The sequence below is a fragment of the Delphinapterus leucas genome, chromosome 10 (genome assembly GCF_059928025.1).
Source record: "Delphinapterus leucas isolate spDelLeu-1000000601 "Yukka" chromosome 10, BTC_Dleu_Yukka2, whole genome shotgun sequence".
Taxonomy (NCBI): domain Eukaryota; kingdom Metazoa; phylum Chordata; class Mammalia; order Artiodactyla; family Monodontidae; genus Delphinapterus; species Delphinapterus leucas.
Window position 1 is genome coordinate 77,514,056 of NC_143138.1, and position 23,626 is coordinate 77,537,681.

Genomic DNA, 23,626 nt, shown 5'->3' on the forward strand with positions numbered 1-23,626 from the left:
CCTCCAACAACTCTAAGGCGGTAGGAAGATACTCCCATTTCAATCGCAGAGTCATAGGACGATCCTATTAAAATGCAGCTGAGATTTGGAGCTTGCGTTCCTCGTGCAAGGAAAAGCTGCATCTCCGTGACAGCTTAGTGGGGGTGTGGGTCTCATTATTTTCCCCCGTCCCTGAAGTCCACCGGGCCGGTGGACTCCTGATCTGAAAGCTCTTGTAGAAACTTCATAGTCACCATGGCTAGAACTGACCCCAGTGGAAATGGTTCAAGATCAGTGAAAAGCGGGCATGTTGATGGAGTGGCCAGTTTGTTGGCCTTAAATTAAGGCCTTTGTAAAGGGCAGGGAAAGCAGGTCTCTTAGGGGGTTTTCTTCCTGTCTTAACAAAGGGAGGTGTGTACACCTGTCTGAGGCAGTGCAATATCGATCCTGAAGCAACTCACTGATGGTGGGAGGTTATATTTAGTGCCAGGCAAGAACTGTTTGCTCCCTAGGCTGCCTCATTTGACCTGGTTGTATTGACATCTAGATCGGTCTGTTCTCCACATTTATCTCTTCACCCATTTCACTTTCCAGCTGAGCGAAGTGAATATATTGTTAAGTTGGGGCTCGCAAATACAGGTGCCCCGGGGCCAGGCAGGGAACACATACAGATGAGGGGAGGGCCATCAGTGGGAAATTGCAGAATGTGCCCTTCGAAAAGGGGTGACGGACACTCAGCACCGACCAAATGTTGCCCTGCAGGAAGGTGAGCTCAGTTTTGCCCAATATTGTGATTTTTCAGGGATGAGCAGGAAATTGGGATTTTTAGGTAAAAGTTGCTGTTTACAACATTGGCAGCAAATTTTTTTTTTTTTTTCCAAAAAGCTTGCAGGGCAAATAAAAAAATATGTCGGGTACTTGCCCCACTTCTAGTTTAGATGAAAACTCCAGCAGGTACAAATGTTATTTATTTGGAGATTTAGCAGTTTTTTGCTAATTTTTCAGTGTCTTTTATGTATAGGAAGCAAACGTTTAGTTTATGTAAGACTACTGTTTTTGAGATCAGCACAAAGAAGCAGTCTGATATATTTTTTAAGTTATACTGTTTACCATTTCATTATTCACAATAGAGAAAAGGTGGACGCAATCTAGATGTCCATCAGCAATGAAAGGGTAAACAAAATATGGTACATACAGACAGTAGAATATTACTTGGCCTTAAAAAGGAAGGAAATTCTAACACATGGGACAGCATGGATGAATCTTGAAGACATTATGCTAAGTGAAATAAGCCAGTTACAAAAAGACAAGTAAATATATATGACTCCACTTACATGAGATATATGGAGTACTAAAACTTACAGAAAGTAGAAGGATGGTTGCCAGGAGCTGCGGGGGGTGGGGGGGAAGGGCAGGGGGAAGCTGGGACTTGTTTAATGGGTACCCAGTTGCAGTTTTGCAAGATGGAAACATTCTGGAGATCTGTGGCACAAGGATTTAGCACAACCGAACTGTACACTTAAAAGAGTTTAAGATGGTAAGTTTTATGTGTATTTTACCACAGTTAAACATTTTGTGTAGTTATATTGTTTAATACTAACACATGGGTGAACAGAACTGAAAGAAGGAAAGAACATCAGAAGGAGTAATCTGTGGCTAATATAAAAGAATTTGAGGGACATCCCTCGTGGTCCAGCAGTAGAGAATCCGCCTTCCAATGTAGAGGACTCGGGTTTGATCCCTGGTCGGGGAACTAAGATCTCACATGCCGCGCGGCAACTAAGCCCGCGCTTCACACGCAGACTACAGGGCCCACGTGCCCTGGAGCCCATACGCTGCAACGAAAGATCCCATATGCCTCAACGAAAGATCCCACATGCCTCAACGAAGATCCCCCGTGCGGCAACAAAGACCCGACGCAGCCAAAAAAATGAATAAAATAAATAAATATTAAAAAACAATAGAATTTGACCATTTAAAGCAACAGTGGTGATGTGTTACGAGGTTTTAAAACTTAAGTATTGATAGAAATAAAATATATGACAGTACACAAAAAGTGAGTTGGGCAAATAAATTACTGTACCGTTCTTACATTTTTAAGGAGAGATAAAAGTACTCGTTTAAGGTAAACTGTAATAAGTTTAGGATACATATTATAGCCACTGAAAGGATAATATAAGAAATTATAACCAAAAAGACAATAGCGAAGAACAATGGGATAATACAATTTCATTTATAAGCAGTTCAAAAACAAACAAAACGCTGACAAAGATCAGAGTGGTGGCGACCTTAGGGAAAGGTCATGAGGGTACTGCCTGGATGGATGCACATGCAAACCTGCTGGGGTGCTGGAGAATGTTCATATCTTAATATGGGAGGAGGGGGAGTTACACAGGTGTTTACAGAGGTAAAAATTAATTGGACTCTACACTTAAGATTTGTGCATTTTAGAGTATGTAAGTTTTACCTTACGAATAAAATAGAAAAATGATTAAAACTTCTTAAAGTTGTAAACTAATAGCTTAAGACAAGAGTCAGCAAACTGTGGCCCACAGCCCAAACCTGACCCTCTACATGTTTTTTAATGACTCACAAACTAAGAAGGGTTTTACATTTTTTGATGGTTGGAAAAAAAATCTAAAGAGGAATATTTATTTTATGACATAAAAATTATATGTATTTCAGATTTGTGTATGTAAGTGCAGTTTTGTCGAAACAACAAAGTTATATTGTTTACAGTGTAATTTCTTTGTTTCTCAGCTAATACCACTCGAATATTCCAAGGGACCAGAATTGTCAAAACAGGAGTGGTAAGTAGAGAATGTAATCGCTTTGTCGTGTCTGGTTGGTAATTTGCATGCAGTTAAAACTGTCACCACGAGGTGGCAGTATGATGTTGTCTAAATGCTCAATGTGAACCGGTTAAAATACTGAATAAATTACATTATTCACTCTTATAATTCAATGCATTATAGAAACAGGCTGTGCGACAGAGTTAAACCAGTAGTGTTATACTGTTATAATTTTTGTAAAGATAAAAAGTCTCCATATTTTTAATTATTTATTATTTGTGGGAGCATAGGACATAAGAGTGCAAAGGAGTAGACATGCTAAAGTAGAAAGGTTGTCATTTGGGAATTCCCTGGCAGTTCAGTGGTTAGGACTCAGCGCTTTCACTCAGGGGCCCGGGTTTGATCCCTGGTTGGGGAACTAAGATCCCACAAGCCATGCAGTGCGGCTTTAAAAAAAAAAGAAAGAAAAAAGAATGGTTGTCATTTGCCCAGTTACATTTGCACATTTCTGGAGACTCAGTATCTAAGTTTTCCCCTTTCTAGTGCAACTAATAATCCCAATATTAATTGCAGCTTTGGTGATAACAATAAGAGCCTTTTTTTTTTTTTTTTTTTTTTTTTTGCGGTACGCGGGCCTCTCACTGTTGTGGCCTCTCCCGTTGCGGAGCACAGGCTCCGACGCACAGGCTCAGCGGCCATGGCTCACGGGCCCAGCCGCTCCGCGGCATGTGGGATCTTCCCGGACCGGGGCACGAACCCGTGTCCCCTGCATCGGCAGGCAGACTCTCAACCACTGCGCCACCAGGGAAGCCCAAGAGCCTAAAATTTATTAAGCTTTTCCCAGGTTTCAGGCACGGATTATTATTTTATTTGCTCCTCAAGATTCGTGTTACTATTACTCCCATTTTATGGATGAGGAAACCGAGGCTCAGTGAGTTAATGTGCCCAGCATCTCCCAGAGAGCAGGTGAGCGATCGCGGACTCAAGCCCAGGCTGTCTGACTGCTCTGCCTGCAGTGCCTTATCTTAAGTGGCACCTGGCATTTCATTAATCAACTTCAGAACTCAACATTTGCTAACTTGGTTGTTCTTCAAAAACAAGCTTTTCAAACTGAAACTTGATGATACAGTGATGAAATGTGAGTTGTTCTGGCTGTATTATTTTGAACTATATAAATGATGGGATGAAATTCTGGATTCTGCACGCCAGGTTTCAAGAACTAAAATTAAACTAATAACTCAGAGCAACACATCTTATTTTCCTAAGATACTATGTACAAATAAAATCTCACAGCTGAGCCCCAATTTAGTATGGTGGGAAGAATGAGCTGAGGTTTGGGCACAGGCAGCCACCTCTACCCCTTAACCTCTCTGCACCTCATTTTCCTCACCTGTAAAATGGGGTGATGATCATGTGTGTCTCCAGAGTAGCTTGGGAAGGCCCAAAACACATTTGGTACTTGTTAAATAGAATTCTTATCGTTGTCATCTACATGAGCATAGATTTTGCTGTAGATAAATCCGGAGACTCTGGAAGGTACAGCGGCTGTACAGCGCCCAGCACGGGGATGCCAGCTGTAAACAGCTCCCAAAGCCTTCGGTGTAGAGCATGGCTCCTGCTTCTGAACCTGCCGCTGCAGACGTGGGCAGGCCACTGTCCCTCTGTCCATCCACTTCCTCACTTTAAGATGTGGAACCAGATCCTGGGGAGTGTTTCTAGACAAGGGCAGTGTATTCTCCACAAGAGCCACCAGTATATACAAGACCAAGGGCTCCTGCTTCTTCCAGTGTCATCCCAACAACAGGTGGCAATCTGATGTTGCCACTTCACTGCTTATTTGATGTTTGTCTTTCAAACAACGTGAACGCTACTCATTGTTTTGTCACTTAGCCTCCTCCCGAGCTCTGTCAGTGAAAAGTTGGGGTTGACATGCTGGTTGCAATTTTTAAGTAATTGTAAAAACTTTTAAGGGCAGAGACGGTCATCCGTGGATCACCTCCTGTCAGCTTTGGCACCATGCTTTAGGACACCCCATGAGGAAAGTAAAAAGATGAGTAAAACCCTTGGAGGGTCATACCCAGGGCCTTGTCCCCAGTCCTGATGACTGACACTCTGCTTTCTCTTCCTCTGTCCCTTCCCCCAACCTCCCCGGGTGACCCCTTCAAGCCCACAGCATCTCCCGCCTCTTCGGCCGACATGGCCCCCATCAGCTCGGGGTCTTCCACCTGGACATCCTCTGGCATCCCCTTCTCATTTGTTTCCATGGCAACTGGAATGGGCCCGTCTTCCAGCGGCAGCCAGGCGACGGTGGCCTCGGTGGTCACCAGCACGCTCCTCGCCGGCCTGGGCTTCAGCGGCGGCGGCATCTCCTCCTTCCCCAGCACCGTGTGGCCCACACGCCTGCCCACGGCCGCCGCGGCCAGCAAACAGGCCGGCAGACCCGTCCCGGCCACACCTGAGGCCTTGGCCTCTCCGGGCCCCGACGGTGATTCGGCGCCAACCAAGGACGGCGAGGGTGCCGAGGAGGGGGAGAAGGACGAGAAGAGTGAGAACGAGGACGGCGAGCGGGAACACGAGGAGGAAGGCGAGAAGGGCTCCGAGAAGAAGGAGAGGAACGGCGTAACCCACGCCCCGCAGGCGCGGAGCGGCACTGAGCCCAGCCCCGCCCCCTCGGCTCCCGGCAGAGCTGATCAGGATGGTGGGCGTCAGACTATAGCCGGGCGTGAGCGGGACCGCGCTGCCGTCCCCACCGCCCAGCCCGAGGACGCCCTGGACCCCCGCCCCGTCACCCTCACCCAAGTGCCCCCCACAGTCACAGAGGAGCATTACAGAGAGAATGATCCCAAGAGGCCTGAGACACCGTCTAAGAAGCCTATGTCCCCGGGGGACCGATTTTCTGAAGATAGCAAATTTATCACTGTTAATCCAGGTAAGCGGGCCACTCCTCACTTGAGCCTCCAAGCTACTGTGAACAGCCCTACCCTTTAAAAAGTAATTGGGGGCAAGGGATAAGGATCCAGAGAGTGCCTAATATTCCTGGAATTTTGTGTGTCTCTGGTATAAAAATGTGTGTGTGTGTGTGTGTGTCTTTTTAATTCTAATAAGAATCACCTACTCTCTTATCGTTGCTGGACTGTCTTGCCTTGATACTTGGTACCTGGTAAAATCGACTTGCCTCAGAATAACTCCAAGCACTTCAACCAGGCCCTGGTAAATGAATAAAAAAGACATCGATCTTAATAAGTTTATCCTTCAAGATTTCATTCCTTATTCACTTATTGAGCACCTGTGTTTATGGACTGCCCGTTTGGTGCCAGGCCCTGGGCTGGGTGCTAACCCCGGTGAGCACGGTCCCTGTTGCTTGAAGCTTACAGCGTAAAGGAGAAGACAGGGGTGGCGGCAGCTCGCCAGGGTGCACGCCGGGAAATCAGGAAGCAAGAATGTTAGAAAGCAAGCGAGCAATTTCGCTGAAAAGCCAGAAAACGAGCTAACTGTACGGTAAATAATAGAGGAAATAAACAGGGTGTTGTCAGAGAAAATAATCAGGAAGAGGGCAGAGAGCTTTTTGAATTAAGAAAGGCCCCTCTGGGGAAGTGACATTTACATTCAAACTGAAAGCGTGGGGATGGGGAGAGCTGGTATTATTAGCCCATGATCACAGCCCGAGAAACAGGGCTCTCGCTCTCAGAGCCCTGTTTGCTCTGTGAATTAGCGAGTTCCTGGATGGTAAGACCAGGGCATGGCTGGTCTGGCCTCCACGGGGAGGATGTGATCCCCATCACGCTGACCGAGGGCAACTTTGTGACTCTGTCATATGCTCAAATCTTTTTCATTTCTTTTTTAAAAAATATTTATTTATTTATTTATTTATGGCCGCTTTGGGTCTTCGTTGCTGTGCGCGGGCTTTCTCTGGTTGCAGTGAGCGGAGGCTACTCTTCGTTGCAGTGTGTGGGCTTCTCATCGTGGCTTCTGTTGTAGCGGAGCACGGGCTCTAGGCGCATGGGCTTCAGTAGCTGTGGCACACGGGCTCAGTAGCTGTGGCTGAAAGGCTCTAGAGCACAGGCTCAGTAGTTGTGGCTGAAAGGCTCTAGAGCACAGGCTCAGTAGTTGTGGCGCACGGGCTTAGTTGCTCCACAGCATGTGGGATCTTCCCGGACCGAGGATCGAACCCATGACCCCTGCATTGGCAGGCGGATTCTTAACCACTGTGCCACCTGGGGAGTCCACGCTCAAATCTTAATGAACCATCCTGATAGTTTCTACAAGGGAGCCCTGAGCGTGAGGGGTTGTTATTGTTGTGAGGGGTTTTCTTAATAAGAAATTCTTTCTTTTGCCAGACAAGATGTTTAGCAACAATTTTTTTTGCATCTAAGCTGTTGTGGAGTTATAAGAGTGCAAAAAAAAAAAAAAGCAACTGGTAAATATTTATTTGCTTTTGCACTTGTAAACATTAAAATTCATCTAAAGCTGAGACCTCGTATGTTAAGATACAACTTAGAATAAATTTTCATGTTTTGAATTACGTTCCTCCTTAAAGCTGGTATGGACTCATTTTCTGAAGTGTGGGTTTGCTATGGGCGTTGCTCACTTTTAGGGAAAAGTGCAGAGTGGCCCTCCAAGGAATTGAGTGGAGGAAATATCGAGCCACTTGTGAAGCTGTTTGAAGCTATTCCTGCATGAGCAGTGACATTCCCCCTAGGAATTGGCTGTGAAAAAGTTGGATTTCTTGCGTTTGAAGATATTGAAGAAATATTTATAGAGTACCCACTGTGTCCCAGGCACTGGACTAGGTACTGGAAGTAGACTCTAGATCTAGTCAGGCCTTGCTCTCCTGGGGTTTATGTTCTAATGGACAAGCTTGAGACTATTCCAGTAAACAACTGCATAACGTCAAGTGCTGGAGTCGGGGACAGGGACAGTATAGCATCAGATGGTCAAGGGATGGCATTTGAATGGAGACCCAGGTGGTGAGAAGGAGTTAGCTATGCCATGATCCATGAACGAGCGTTCTAGGCTGCAGGAGGGGCAGCAGGTCCAGAGACCCTAAAGTGAGAACTAATTAGGATCAGTCAAGGAGCCATCAGAGGGCCAGTGTGTCTAGACCGCCAAGGTGAAGGATACAGGATGAGTTCACAGACAAGCAGAGCTCAGATCAGGAAGGGGCCCATCAGCCATGCTGCGGATTTGATTCTAACGGGTATGGAAAAGCAGTGATGTTAAAAAAAGCAGCAAGAGAGTTACTCATCTGATTAACCTTCTCAGGTCACGTGGGCCTCTGTGTGGACATCTGGGGAGGCAAGAACGGACACAGGGAGTAGAGTTAGGAGGTGATGGCAATGGTGATTCGGACCACTGTGGTTTCTCCAGAGACAAGTGGTGGACCTGGAATTGCTTGTCAAGCTTGAGTGGTTTGGCCTCTGGACTGGAGGCTCTGGCAAGTTGCATTCCCAGCCTGCTCCTCTTAAACATATTTTTTGTCCACACTCCTGAAAAGTGTGGCTCGCTAAGAGCTTGGGTTGGGAGTGTTGATACCTTGAGAGACTGGTGAGGGTGGGGACCTGGGGCGTAGTGCAAGTAAGCAGAAATGAGTCATTGCAATGGGAGTCAAGTTCCAGAGTCTAAGGAAAGGGGAGAAGAAACAGGTGGTAAACCTGGGGTATTTCCAGCTCCAGGTACGGGGCGTGCAGGTCTCAAGTTTCAATGCTGCAGGCATCTGAGTGTCTGCCATCTTGGCAGGGTAGCTCTGGAGTCAGATCCCTACAGTAGGCTCTGCCCTTTATTCACGCAGGGTCCTCAGGCCAGTCTTTGCCCAGAGTCTGTCTGTAAAGTGGGGACAGGCATAGCCCTTAGTGCCAAAGGAGGTGCAGAGTCACCCTTGTCGGTGACAAGGAAAGAGGAGCTTTCTGCAGCCCGAGGGCCACATGATGGCACTGGTGACTTATGAGGAGGCCCCTCGTGGGTCTTTCTTCTGCAGTCATCCTTGGACATTATAGAGCATGTGGAGACTGTGGTCCCCAATGAGCTGGCTTTAAAAATGACCTCCAGGAACTCCGCTCTGTCCCCAGCACTGGTGAATCAGAGCATCTTCCCTTGCCACCTTCATCTCAATGGGAACATCCACTCCTTCCCAAAGCCAAAAGGGATCTTCCTTTAGAATTCCAGGCAGTTCCAGGCAATTCCAGGTTGAGAGCAGTGGTGGGGATCGGTTAAGCCAGAGATTGGCAAACTTCTTCTGCAAACAGCCAGAGAGAGCAGACATTTTCAGCTTTGTGAACCATAGGTCTTTGCTGAAAGTGTGCATCTCTGCCAGGTAGCACGGAAGCAGCCAGAGACACTACACAAATGGGCGGATGTGATTGGGTTCTGGTGAAACTCTGTTTACAAAAACAGGCAGTGGACCTCATTTGATCGGTGAGCTGTCATTTGCTAGTACCCACTGGTTAATAAAAGATGTGAGTAACTTGAGGGTAAAACCCGAAAACCCTGCATTGTCCACGACCCCCAAGGTCTCACTTTGCTTCCATCCATCTCAGCCTTTTCTCCATCTGCCTCCTCCAGCTTGGTGTTTATTTTTTAAACGAAATCACCATCATTTTAATGTTAGTGGTGACTTCTTTGAAAGACTGTGGATGTACATTTGTTTAAATCTGTTCCACATTTATTTTTTCTTCGTGTTAAAAACAATTCTTTAAATCAATATTTAGTCTCTTTGAAAAAAGCGTTAACGTTTAAAGTTACAAACTGTGTTATATTTTTACCAGCATCTCAAAAAGGCTTGATGTTTGATAACATCTTTTCAAGTGCTATGAGTAGTAGCTTTAGTATTAACTTGCAGGGAAGGAGAAGAGGGGAATGCTTCTCTAGAAGAAGGGGCCGACTCAGACACATACAGAGATCAGGCAGGCAGTAGGCATGGTCCGTCCCTCAGGAGGCACAGCCCAGATGTGGTGTGGGCACCCTCAGATGCCTACTGATGCAGTAAAATGTTCTTGGGATGGTATGTGGCATGCCCCAGCAAAAGCATTTCAGGGTGGGCATTGTCTACAAACTCATCACGCAGTGCTGGGATTTTTCATTTTTCTTTCCTTAAATCAGGGCTCCTTTTTCAGATTCAATCTTGGTCAGAACCCCATTATGTAAACACTCATCCACCGAAAGCTTGTTGACTGTCTTCTCGGGGTCAGCTAAAGAGACAGTCCAGTTTAGGGGTCAGGAAAGTACAGTCTCCAGGCCAGAACTGGCCCCTGGCCGGCCTTTGTCCTGCCCCTGAGCTAGGAATGGACTGTGTTGGTCAGCGACGGAGGGCTGCTGTTCTGCTCTGAGCCAGAGTCAAGGGTGCTAAGCTCCAGCCACCCCACTCCTTTTGGGCAAACCCCACTCCTTTGGGCACCTCTTTGGAACTTTCAAGCTCTAAAGAAAACCTTTGATTATAAAAATAATTACATCACTGGTTAACATTTGTTCCATGCTGGTGTTGTCTGTGCTAAAAGCCAAAATGTGATGTCACTTATCCCCCGGGAGGCCCGTGCTGTCCTTGTTGCCATTAGGCCAGTGAGGAAACTGAGGCTCAGACGGTTAAGGAACGTGCCCCGGGCAAGACGTGGCGAGACCGGGGGTCAGACATGGGCCCTGACTCCACCGTGGTGCTGCCTGCATCCCGCCTTAGGGGCTTGCTCCCTGAGTGGGCAACACAAGATGGTTTCAGGTGAAGTATTAATTATTAAACAAGTATTTGAACGTGTACTTTTAAAAAGGTACCATTTTTTAATTTATGGCACAGGTTCTCAACCAGAGTGATGATTTTGTTCCCCTTCCCTGCAGGGATATTTGGCAATATCTGGAAACATTTTTGGTTATCATGACTGAGGAGGGGGCTGCTACTGGCATTTAGTGGGAGGAGACCAAGGATGCTGCTAAACATCCTACAGGGCACAGACCAGCCCCGCAACAAAGAATGACCTGGTCCAAAGTGTTGATAGTGCCATGGTGGAGAAACTACGATTTATAGTATTAACATAAAGTTCCTTTTCAAAGAAGTTTACTTGAGGGAAAAAATAGTAGTTAATTTAAGGTCAGAAAGAAGTAGCAATACAGGCTCATGAAGATAGGGCAGACGTCATGAATGTGAAACTCAGCTGGGGTATATGGAGGTAGGAAAATGTTGCATACTTTATTTAAAGTAAAATAGAACAGGCACTCGTATGGACTACCGTGGCAGTTTGCAGTCAGGTTTTTTGTGGGGAGAAGTTTTCTACGTAATTCTGCTTGCCCCGGGTCTTGGCTGTGATCTTGCTGGGAGTGTTGGAAAGAACTAGCTCAGGTGCCCTGAAGGCACCCGTGTGATTTAGTTTCCTCCCAGGAAGTGTCTGGGTCCTTGGAAGTTTCTGCCCCCCACTGAGTGACCTTTGAACTAGGACAGCCTGTGTATCTCTCAGTGCAGGCAACCAGACCTCACCAAGAACACCAAGGTTTCCAAAGAGGCTGGGGTCAGGAATTCAGGCTGTAAGGAGTGGTGTGTTTGACGTGAGTCCTGACTGATGGCAGAGTCACGTGACGTTGCAATGACGTGTCTGTGGCGGTGATTTCTGGTAGATGAGGACCTGCCGTATATGTGGGACTTCTAATTAAATTGGGATTTATCAAACGCCCTCAATTTTCCAGCACCTAATGGAAATACACATGACAGTTCCACTGTTGAGTCTGATTAAGTGAGCTCTGTGTGAAATGGTAAGGAGGGCCTATTGATGAGAACTCCTAGTGGTGATATAAATTGAAACACATGACAGATGCTCTAAATCCAGCTCAGACGTGGTAACCGGAACATGGAACCCGTGTCCCGTTGCAGGAGAATATATGTATTTGTAACCCACAATCGTGTCTCTGGTTTAGCTAATGCCAGGGCTCCAGAAAAATAAGACAAATTTTGTGGCCCTATAAAAAAGCGGCCGCCTGTTTACTTCATACCCATTAGGGGGGCTACCACGAAACCCCCAAACCAAAGCAAAATAGAAAATAAGGTGTTGCTGAGGATGTGAAGACATGGGGACCCTTGTGCCCTGTTGGTGGGAATGTAAAGTGGCAGCCACTTGGGAAACAGTATGGAGGTTCCCCGCAAAATTAAAAATAGCATTACCACATGATCCAGCAATCCCACTTTTGGGTATTTACCCAAGAGAATTGAAAGCAGAGTCTTGAAGAGATATTTGTACACTCATGTTCATAGCAGCATTATTTATAGTAGCCAAGGGGTGGAAGCAACCCAGATGACCGATGAATAGATGAACAAAATGTGGTATATACCTATAGTGGAATATTATTCAGCCTTAAAAAAAGAAGGAAATCGTGTCGCATGCTACAACATGGATGAACCTTGAGGACTTATTAGTGAAGTAAGCCAGTCCCCAAAAAACAAATATATATATATGAATATGATTCCATATATATATATATATATATATATATATATGAGTCCACTTAGGTGAGGTACCTAGAGTGTAGTCAAGTCGTAAGGCAGAAAGAAAGTAGGATGGTGGTTACCAGGAGCTGGGGTCGGGGTGTTGGGGAATTGCTGTTTAAAAGGTGCAGAGTTTCAGTTTTGCAGATGAAAAACAGATTCTGGAAATCGATTGCACAACAGGTGTGATATGCTTACCCCTACTGAACTGTACCATTAGACATGGTTAAGACGGTGACTTTTATGTGTGTTTTAGCACCGTTTTTTTAAAAAAACCAGCGCCTTAATTCACAGCTGCGGGTGGTTTTGAAGGAGTGGCCTTATCAGAGCAAATGCAGTCCCGTTGTGCGCGACTGAACCCGGCTATAGATGTCTGAGTGTGCAGACATCTCCTAATCTTTCTTGAAAAGTGAAAGAATCCTACTTTCCCCGAGTCCTGAGAGTGGCCTCTCAGATCCAAGCTCATTTTAGTCTTGACCACGTAGGGTTTCTTGTCCTGAAGCAGAAGTTGAGCCCTCACTGCGGGGTAGGAAGCGTTTCAGAAAGGTCCATCTGATGTCTCACTGCCTGTAGCATTTATAGTACATTGTACTCCGTTTTTATTTGCTTCTACTGGGATGAGAGCCAAGCCAGTAAAAGGCAAACAGCATTAATTCAGTGATGACATATGCCACTGAAAACTGTTTTTCTTTCTTTTTTTTTTTTTTTTTTTAATTTTTTGGAAAAAGCAGAATGGAGGCACTTTACTCAGATTCTGGTGGATGTGGAAATAAAAGCTGGGAGGAGGAAGGGCTGTGGGGAGGTCATTAAACCCTACCTTCCTCCCGCAGATGCTCAGAGAGGGTTAGGTATTAGACAGCATTTTGCCGTAAGTTTCCACTGGAAGACATTTCTGAGACTGGCTCATTCTCTGAGTCCCGGCCCTGCCTGGCCTCACATCTTCTGACCCTCCTAGCAGCCCCTCATCTGCACATCACATCCATGGGGGGAGAGGGGGGTGTAAGTTGATACCTCCTTTCCATTTTTATCCTCTTACACACAGGCCAGAAAGATGCAGCCCTGGAAAGAGTATGAAGAAGGTCCAAGTCCACAGAGAGGAATGGCCCACGTTTATGGATGGAGCAACTGTCTGATTCATTTCTAATTGGTTGAAAAATAAAATCTCTTTGAAAATAAGTATGGAATTGGGAAAGCTGCCTGGTCAGAAGCAGCCTCTTCTCTCAAGCTGAATTAGTAATTTCAGAATCCTGGTCAGGAGTTTTATTAAACCATGATTTTTGCTTTTGATGATAAGGCCTTTGTAAAAGTCCCAGGTGTGTGCGTTGTTCTGCTGATTCTTTGGGTCAGAGTGCCATCCTGCAGACAGAAATTCGACTGGCCAGAGGGAGCTGGCAGCAGGAGTCAGGAGTGAAGAAAGCAGGTCTGATGTGAGACATTAGGGAGCAGTGAGGACTGTGGCAAACTGATGAGCCATGCCCTGTCTTAGAGAGTGTGTGCTGCTTGGTTCTCGCTGATGTTTGCCATGTGGGAATTCAGACTTGTGTTGCTAGCCAGTTTTGAACATCTCCAGGAGAAGATTCCCTTTTTGATTTTTTTTGTGAACGCTATTGTTTATTAAATCTTGGCAACTAACTCACAATTTAATTAATAATTCCCGGGGGAGGGGTGCCAAGCCAGACACATCTGTGGGCTGCCAGTTCACACAACCCATGGCAGGCAGGAATCAAAGGGCTAGGCCTGCTGGCAAAACCAAACCAGCTGGACAAATCAGAGATGGAGGCAAGAAGGAGGTGCATTAACCCAGAGGTCCTGCACTTGTCCTGGTGTCAGGATTCGGGCATCAAAGAGAGAGGCAAACCTTCCAGGAGCAGGGTGGCCAAGCTCTGCTGGACCTTTCAGGAGGCAGCTGGGATACAAGTGAAGCTCTGAATAAAAGTGAGCTGCTCCTAACAGTTGGGAGCATCTAATTTTATCACAGTCAGCGCCGTTGCTTGGTTCCGTTGAAAGGAAGAACGAATGTTCTCTGGACGCGGGGACTGTGACCAGTCTGGCTTTCTGAGGATGCAGCCCGTGCAGTCACACAGCCCTGTGTTCAGAAGGCCCTGTGTTCGCCTTCATGTTCTGCTGTCGTTTCTTGAAACTCTTTCATAATTTCTGATCAAGACGCCCTGTGATTTCGTTTTGCATCTGGCACAATCTGCTTTGCACAGATTATCTCATTTCATCCTTCGAAGTCCCCTGAGAGGTGAGCGTTATCATGTGTTTTCCTTTGACAGAGGAGCGACCAGAGGCTCAGAGACAGGCAGTCACTTATCCAAAGTCACACAGCTAGAAAGGCCTAAGCCAGAATTTGTAATCAGGTCTGCCTGACTCTGAAGGGCAGGATGTTGGTTTCTCTGAAAAGTTGATAGTATGTTCTAGTCTCTGGGGGCCTTGGCGTGGGGAAGGTTGTCAGGAGACTGAAGCAAAGGAGGAAGAGAGTGTATACCCAGCTCAGGCGGCATGTTAGGTGTCCCTAGTAGCTTCTGGTAGTTCACTATTTGATTCTGCTTTCTCTTTTGAGGGCCTGCTGGGCCACAGATTGAGTCAGGCAGTGGGACAAGCGTCTCTCCTGAAGGATGGCAAGAAGCGTAGTGCAGTCTTGTCTCAGGGCAGACTTTGAGGTACTGTCTCTTCGCTGGCCGTCTCCTCACAGGCAGCCCCCTGCTGCTGATGCCCATAGAACCCATCTGAGGTTCTGTGTGGTTGCCACCTATGCCCTCATTTATTACAGGGGGATTCCGATTCAGCAGACACCCGATGAGCACTCAGCGTCTGCCTGGCGCTGTGCTAGGGTGTTGAAGAGGGAGAGGATGCTGGTGGTGATGGTGATAATTAGTGATGCTGTGGGTGGTGGGTGGGGATGGTGATGACCATCATCACAGTTGTTAATGTGAACCAGGTGCTTATGGTTGCCAGGCAACATGCGAAGTGTTTTATTGCATTAGCTCATGTAATCCTCGTGCCACCCACGAGGTAGTGAGCAATATTATTATTTCCACTTACAGATGAGGAAACTGAGGCCCAGAGAGGTTAAGTAACTTGCCCAGAGTTGCATAGCAAGTAGGAGACAGAGCTTTATTGCTGTTCTATATACAGAGAAGATCAGCCCTGCTTTGGGGGACCTTACAGTAAGTAGTAAAAGAGCACTTGTAGGGCTTCCCTGGTGGCGCAGTGGTTGAGAGTCCGCCTGCCGATGCAGGGGACACGGGTTCGTGCCCCGGTCCGGGAAGATCCCACATGCCGCGGAGCGGCTGGGCCCGTGAGCCATGGCCGCTGAGCCTGCGCGTCCGGAGCCTGTGCTCCGCAACGGGAGAGGCCACAACAGTGAGAGGCCCGCGTACCGCAAAAAACAAAACAAAAAGAGCACTTGTAATTGAGTGTGATGTGTGCCGTAAAAGAAGTGCACAGTGACGACCACCATGACGAGAATGAGAGTATTTACTTAGCATTTGCTCAATGCCGGGCACACGTCTAAGCGTTCTACGTGCATCTTAAGTTTTCCCACCACCTCTATGAAGTAGGTTCTTTTATCCCGTTTTATAGATGAAGAACTCCAGGCCTAAACTGATGTAAGTTATTGGTTAGAGGTCACGTAGAAGGTGGCAGAGCCAGGATTTGAACCTGTGATCTTTACTCTGCCCTCCAGAGCACAGACCGAGGGTCTGGGGAGGCTTCACAGAGAAGGTGGCACCTGAACCAGGACTGAGGAATGAAGAGGAGCTTCTGAGGGCGGGGTGGGAAAGGTGTTCCTGGCAGTGAGATCAGCAGGGACAAAGGCAGAGAGGTGGGCCCATGGCCCAGCATGGTCACTGGGTGGGTGTGTGTGACCGGAACCCATTGCAGGGGGCGCAGCAGGCAATGATGGGGCGGGAGGAAGGCCCACTCGTGAAGGGTTTTGCTGTCCCTGAGGGCAGTGTGGGATTCCTCAGGAGAGTGACAGGCACAGATTCCATATGACTGTGTGGCCATGGAATGAAATTCCAGGCTCCTGGTACTGCGAAGACAAAGCAGTACTGTGGGTTTTAACATGAACTCAGCTTTCTCATGCCCGCATGGAAATCCAGGAGCACTCCTATATTTGCCTGACCTTTATGTAAAAGACCCGGGCAAATCCGGCTGCCGGTCATTAGTCCAGGCCAAGATTAAAGTGCTGTCAGAATCGTTTCCTTAGGTCTCTGTCTCACACTGCAAGTTGTTGCCGGCCTGAGTTCTCCTCCATAGAAACCGCCACTTCGGGGGCTGTCCAGAGAAGGATTTCTGATGTGTTCACTACTCCATCCCCTCACAAAAACAACAACAAAAAAACCTTACACATGGGCTTCCCTGGTGGCGCAGTGGTTGGGAATCCGCCTGCCAACGCAGGGGACGCGGGTTCGTGCCCCGGTCCGGGAAGATCCCACATGCCGCGGAGCGGCTGGGCCCGTGAGCCATGGCCGCTGAGCCTGCGCGTCCGGAGCCTGTGCTCCACAGCGGGAGAGGCCACAACAGTGAGAGGCCTGCGTAACGCAAAAAAAAAAAAAAAAAAAAAAAACTTAAACAGCACCATGAAATATTAGAAAGAGAAGTAGCTCACTGGTGAAACCTGAGGGACAGTTTTGGTGAAGGGTGCTTTTCAGTGATTGAGGATGAGAAGGACCTGGGGTTTGCATTCGGTCTCCTCCCCATAGCTGCCTACTGTGTAGTAGCCCAGGCAAGAATCCTTTTCTGTAAGAAGGCAAGGAAAGAAATAAGACCCTGAGTATGCAGGGGCTTCCCACGGTAGATAGTGAGTTCCTTGGACGTGTGGCCTGTAATGTCAGCCCTCCTGCCGTATTTTCCATTAACAGGACCATCCGGGCTTGGGGATTGATTCCCCACTGCCAGCCAGATTATTACCTGGCTGGGCTGCCCCCTGCTGGAGCCCTGCAAAATTATCCTCATTTGCAACTGTGGTTCTTGCCCCACGTGTATTTACACATTCTAACCCAGTTAACTCATACCACGTAAGAGCTACATAATCAAAATCCCATAAATTCCTAATTAAAATCCCTGCTTTATCTAAAAATACAAGAACAATGGGGGAAAGTGTGGCTGGCGGCCAGAGCTTTGCAATTAAAACATTATATCGCGGGATAGACTGCACATCTGATGCTTGTCTGCCTCAGCTTACAATACTGCAGTGATTTCCACTGCAAGCCCTGGGGCCCAAAAGCGGTGCCCGTAATTGAGCCTACAGACCCTGGCTGAGGTGGCCTCTAACGCTCCATCTTGGCGGCCCCCCTTGCTCTCCTACCCGCCCCCCCCTCCCCGCCCGCTTCAGTGCTCTCTCTCCAGAACACATCTGCCCTTGCCCTTGGCCTGGCTAACTCCCCTTCATCCTTCAGCTCCCACCCGAACGTCAGGAAGCCCCTCCAGAATTCCTGGGCTAGGACAGCTGTTCCCCTGTACCCGTTGTGCTTCCCCTGGCATCACATTCATTTTCTTCTAATTGCTTGGTCATGTGTCTGCTTCTCCCCCTGTAAATTCCTGCCCCACAGGCACAGGGTTGTTCCTGTCTGATGTTCTGCTGCATCCGCCTCCCGTAGCACCGTGCCTGACACACAGTCGGGGCTTGACAGATAGCTGCCTGATGAAAAATTGCGGAGCAAGGGATATCGAGAAATGGGCTGGCACAGTTAGGAAGGCAGTTTATAAACCGCCGGCTGCCCTGCTGTGATTTTTAATCAGAGTGTGCCTCACTTGCCTGCCTCTGTGTCTTTTTACCTGTGAGCTGGGCATAAATCTGGCCCTGCCTGTGCATGAAACAAAGGAGGGCATCAAGGTCCAGTACGTTCGAGGAAAGCCAGTAAAAACCCTGTAACCCGTTTCTTCTTCACTCCAGGTCTTGCCTCCTTAGCAGTCTCCTCCCAGGGACAGTTATCTCTTTCCTGCTCAGCCCACCTCCTCTCTCTTGGAAACGCAGCCTGATTAGCCCTGCATTTAGTCCATCCAGCAGACGGACGCTTGCGGCTGGCTGCAGGCTGGCCTCGTTTTTGCAGAGCAGGAGGAAACCTTGCTGAGCACGGGTCAGCCTGCAGCCAGCTGTGGGTGATTCCGTGGGCTTCTCGCGGTCACAGTGAACCTTCGCTTTCTCGCCGCGTGCCTCTCGTGACCGTCTCTGTGTACCTGGGCTCTTTCTTCCCAGCCCCGCACTGCATCTGAGCTTCATTCGGGCTACCTGGAGATTTCCAGGTGTTGACCCCACAGTTCAAGAGACTAGGTTCTCACCTGAGGCTGCTGGGGACTTGTGAAGATCCTCGGGCCTGAGAGAGACAGGAGGAGCTGCTTGGGTAAGAGGCGCTGGTTGACCAGAGAGAATCCTGGACCATTTCACATGCTTCCCCGGTTAACCCCCACACTGACTGCTGTTGAGTAGCCAACGTGCGCTCGGAGGAGAGCGAGGCGTGGCGGCCAGTCTGAGAGCTTTTAGAAGGATGGGGAGAGGGGGTGGCTGGGAGATGAGATCAAAGGAAAAGCTTTTGAACCATATTTGAGGAAAAACAGGATATCTGGGGATCTGGGTGGTGGGAACTGGTAGGCAGAGGAGTCTGGGTGCTCCTTCTGGGATGTGCAGTTGCTCAGACTTTGAGTGGCTCGTTGAGATTCTGGGGTGAGAGCGCCATCGCCTTAGCTTGAGTCCTGCCCCTACCCTTGGCCAGGAGCCTAGGGGGGCCCACACTTGGACGGTTGTGCCACCAGGACTGTCTGTTGGGGAGAGGTGGTCTCCCACAGCAGAAATGGGTGCAGTTACTAGAGGAAGGGGTAACAGATGCTAAGCAGACAAAGAAAGACATACCCATTGTAGTCACAGCGGTTATCTTGGTAAAACCCATCACTGCCTCCCTCCCTCCTGCCTTGGCAAACCTGCAAGGCTCCCCCGCCTCTTTCCACAGGCAAGTTTTGTGCTACATTCCGACTTGAGCACATTTCTTAAGTGTATCCAAGGGCTGCTCAGGGACGGTAAGGTTCCTGGAGTGAGGCTGGGTCTCTGTCTTCCGTGCAACTCTTCTTAACATCTTGAACGCTACCTGCAAATCCATCCCACTGGCGATTACAGGGTGCAGCCTGCAGAAAAGGTCCCATTTGGCTTGGGACACGGTGGGAAGCAGCGTGGGCTGCAGGTTGCCCCCCGTCACCAGGTAGCCTTGTTCTCCAGAAACCACCCAAAAGTGGAGCAGAAATCCCCATCACACTCTGGCTCCCCAGCCCCCGGCTCGGCTAGCCTCTGTCCTCTAACTGGCATGGTTTCTCTTTGCAGCAGAAAAGAACACCTCTGGAATGATAAGCCGCCCTTCTCCAGGGAGGATGGAGTGGATCGTCCCTCTGATTGTGGTATCAGCCTTGACCTTCGTGTGCCTCATCCTTCTCATTGCTGTACTAGTTTACTGGAGGTGAGTCAACCAGGCAGCACTGACACAGAGGGTGTGGGCGTTGGGTTGTGCTGTCAGCATGCTGCCCTGGGCGAGTGGGGGGGGGGTGGCTGGCCCGAGGGGAGGGGAAGCCCATGGCCTCTTCATTCAGAAAGGTAAGGTAGCTGGAGTGTTTTCTGGTGTCGCCACCTGGGAGATCCGCTTTATCTGCAAGAAGCCGGTGGGATAGAGCCACTACTGAGATGAAGGCGCTCGTGATGAGTTTCTAGGATTTAGTGCCAGAGAGGCTTTTGCTTGGGAATCAGGGATATCCGGGTTCAAATCCCAGGCCTGCTACTTACTGGCAACAAATCCCGTTTCCACTTTGAGCTTTAGTTCCTAAACCCGCAAACTGAGTTAATAAGTTTCATAGCATTTCCAGTTTCCCTGAGACCGTGCTTCGCTTTGTCGTATCCGCATAATAGCTCCTCTTGACCTGAAAATTTTTTTCATAGCCCTTTGCTGAAAATTCGGTGATAGGAAAACGTTTATCATGTTATGTGGCATTTAATAGACACAGGATAAAGATGGCTGATGGTAAGTCATCCTTATGTTAGCAGCATCCTTGAACTGGTTCTCACTGCTTCCCACGGGAAGCCTGCTTGCAGCTCCTATTTAAAAGTTGTGTGTTTTTTCAGCTACACTCTCTCAGCCAGTTTAACTGAGTGAAGCAGGCTGGCCCACGCGGCTGGCCTGGCTGCCTTCACCTGTCAGACTGATGTAGGAAGCTTCTGCCCTTTAACAAGCTTCATCAGTGATGAATAGGTGTCATATTTCCCTCCCTCCCTCCCTTCTTTCCATTCATTTGATGAATTTTGAGCCCCTGTGGTGTGCCAGACACTCTTCTCTCATGGAGCTTACATCTTAGTGGGGGAGACAGGCAATAAATAAAGCAAAGGAGGTGGCGGTAAGTGTATAATAGAGAAAACTAAATCTGGAAAGCAGAGGGGGGATGCTGAGGCTTAGTGGTGAGTGGTCAGAGTGGTTAAGGAAGGCCTACCTGGCGAGTGGTATTTGTCCAAAGACCTAAAGGAGGAAGGAGTCAAATGGGCTCCATCTGGGGCATGTTCCAGGCAGAGGAAACAGCATGTGCAAAGGCCCTGAGGCAGGAGTGCGCCTCGTATGTTCCAGGAATGGCCAAGAGGTGTGGCCGGAGCAGGTGAGAATGGGAGAGAGTGGTAGGAGAGGGTATCAGGAAGAAACAGGATGGAAGGGAGTTGGGTCAGGTACTGCTTTGTGGGCCATTGTAAACACATTGCCTTTGACCCTAAGAGAAGTACTGTTTGGTAGAGAAGTGTTGTGATCTAACTTCAGGATTACTTGGCTGTGTTGCAAAGACCACTGCAGAGGAGCAAGGGGCAGAAGCAGAGAGACCAGGTAGAAGACTACTGAACTGGTCCCAGAAGGAGTGATGGTGTCTCCCATGAGGGCAGCAGTGCAGGTTGTAGAACTGATTGGATATAGATACATTCTGAAGGTGGGATCAACAGAATCTGCTGACAGATTGGCCTGTGTCCCTAGGTCTGTTTTCAGTTGGAAGGAACAAGAGAAGAAGGAAGCGTTCGTCCGAGGCTTCCCCAGGCGTCTAACTATAGCCGCGTTAGTGCTACAGACCAGCTAGATGATGGATTATATTGTGTTTCAGGGTGAGCCTGGAAACACTAGACTCACCTCCATGCCATCCTTCCTCCAGGACAGTGGTTTGCAAACAAATAGTTGTCTGGAGCCTGTTAGTAAGTGGGAGGCTGCCTAACATGGGTTGAACTGAGCGCATAGAGGGAACAAAAGGTCTGCCTGCCCTTCTCTTGGCCCCTTTTGGTGCCGTGTGGTTTTAGTTGCAGACTCTCCCCACAAAGGAGCACAGGGAACCCACAGCTGCCCCTGGCTGGGTAACCTTAGCAACCCCAGTGTGAAAAAGTTCCTGTTCCAAATAGTTCTAGCAAAAACCTCAGGGTTGTTTCTGGTTGGCCCACCTCGGCTCTCTGCCTACCTGAGAATGGATCACTCTGACCAAAGCAGACCGTGGACATTTGGCCAAGCAGACATGTTGAGGGCAAGCTGCTTACAGGAAGGGGCTGTGTAACGTCATAAAGAGAGCTTTCAAGACCCTTACATTCAAGGTGTTTTTTCCCATTAGAAATTCACACTGTTTATATTTTTGACAAACTCAGTGAGTCTGAATCAAAAATATAGGGCTCTTTTCACTGCAGTTGCACGGGTTCATGAAACCGTTGGAAGTGAAAGCCGAGGACCCTGAATTGCTTCTCCACTAGTGTCCCTTGCACGATGTTGGTGTTTGCTGATGTTCACAGAGTCCTTTTTGAGCACCAGCTGCTGTACCAAGCTCTCGCCAGGCCCCATCTCCTGGGATCCTTACGACACATTTGTATGTTCCCATCCCCATATTAAAAGTAAGGGGCAGAAGCTCGGGGTGGGGCACGTGACTCGTGAAGGGTTCTGCAGGAAGTGGTGGGCCCTGGTTTTGAACACAAGATGTCTTCAATCTAGAATCCATAAACTTTTTGAACCACTGAGATACATACCTGGTTCTACACTGAATCCTGTGGAGGATGAGCATGATGGATGTTCAGCTCTAAGTCACATGGACTTGGGGATCCGTGGGCCTATTGTGCCAGCGCCTTACCATTAGACTCAGCTGCTTTCTTTGACCAGGGAAGGGAAAGGGAACCAACATTGGTTGAAATGCCTGCCGTGGGCTCGGGAGCGTGCATTGTTCTCATCCACTACTGGTCAGAACCATTTCTGTTACTGCTGACAGAGACCTCTTCCAAACTGCCTTAAGCACAGGAAAGAAAGACTTGGTTGATTCGTGACGTTGGATGTTCCGGAGCATCAGGCCCAGCTCTTTTGGAAAGACAGAACAAGGAAAACGGGGCTCGGCATGTTTTGTGAGCTTCTTTCTCTCTCCCTCTGTCTCTGGGATCTGCACTTTCTCTGTCTGTCTGGTCTTTTCTCTTGGGAAGGCCCTCTGACTGTTTCCACATGGTGGCCTCTGGCCCATGTTGGACTTACATCCCCCCATCCCAGTGGAAAGGGAATTGCTCTCCTCCAGTAGTGCCAGTTAAACCCCAAGGTGGCATGTCTTAGGACTGACTCAGGGTGTTTGCCCGTCCCCGGAGCCCTCTGGCAGCCAGCGGAGATGAAGACTTGTCAGGCCTGGGTCTTACATTTAACTCTGGAGCCCAGAAATGAGGACGTTGCCCTCGAAACCACATGCATTGAAGGTGGACAAGGGGTGGTTCCCCAAAGGACCATCAAGACCCAGAGAGGCGACTGGATGCAGGTGCTAGGCAGACAGAAGAGGGCGGTGCCCCCTCCAAAAGCTGAGAACTCGGAATCAAGGAGGGGAGGGATTTGCAGTAAGAAAAGAGAATTCAGACTTGGATAGCAGGGGAAATATGCGTGTAAATAGCCGGAAAGAAACAAGGCAGGCGTGTGAGCTCAGCGCGGCCAGCCTGGGGTTCTCACTAGGACTCTGGTATCACATGTGTGTGTGTCATGCCCTGGAAAAATGAGGGGTGCTTTCAATCCTGTCTCAAGTGCAGGATTATTAAAGAGTGCATGCAGGAGTTTAGAAGGTTCAGCTCAGGGTTCTGCTATGGAATAATAAAGCTATTTTACTATTCTGTGGGCATTGGAGCCCCTTGCCGCTCCTATTCGGCAAGCGCTTATGGAGTTCCTGCCACACGCTGTGCTGGGCCTGGTGATTTAGGGTTGATGGCCCTTCCCTCAAGGCCCTCATGGTCCCCTGGGCGACGCAGTCAGGTAAACAAAGACTACGGCGAGTGTACGGACAGCAGTGAGCCCAAGTTGCTGTGACAGCACGCAGGCAGGACTTGCAGCAGGCCGGGGAGTGGGGTGGAGTCAGACAAGGCTCCCTGGGGGAGCTGATGCCCGAGCTGGGCCTTGAA

The 23,626-nt window shown here is 48.6% G+C and overlaps 1 protein-coding gene across 2 annotated transcripts in view; it reads left to right on the forward strand.

Annotated features, from left to right (window-relative positions):
* PTPRG (protein tyrosine phosphatase receptor type G) overlaps window positions 1-23,626 on the forward strand; it is a 731,350-nt gene that overhangs the window by 620,118 nt on the left and 87,606 nt on the right. For both annotated transcript variants that reach the window (XM_022572681.2, XM_022572679.2), the window contains exons 11-13: window positions 2,740-2,789; window positions 4,938-5,700; window positions 19,544-19,676. In XM_022572681.2, the coding sequence (XP_022428389.1) occupies window positions 2,740-2,789; window positions 4,938-5,700; window positions 19,544-19,676 (946 nt within the window). The remainder of the gene's footprint in view (window positions 1-2,739; window positions 2,790-4,937; window positions 5,701-19,543; window positions 19,677-23,626) is intronic.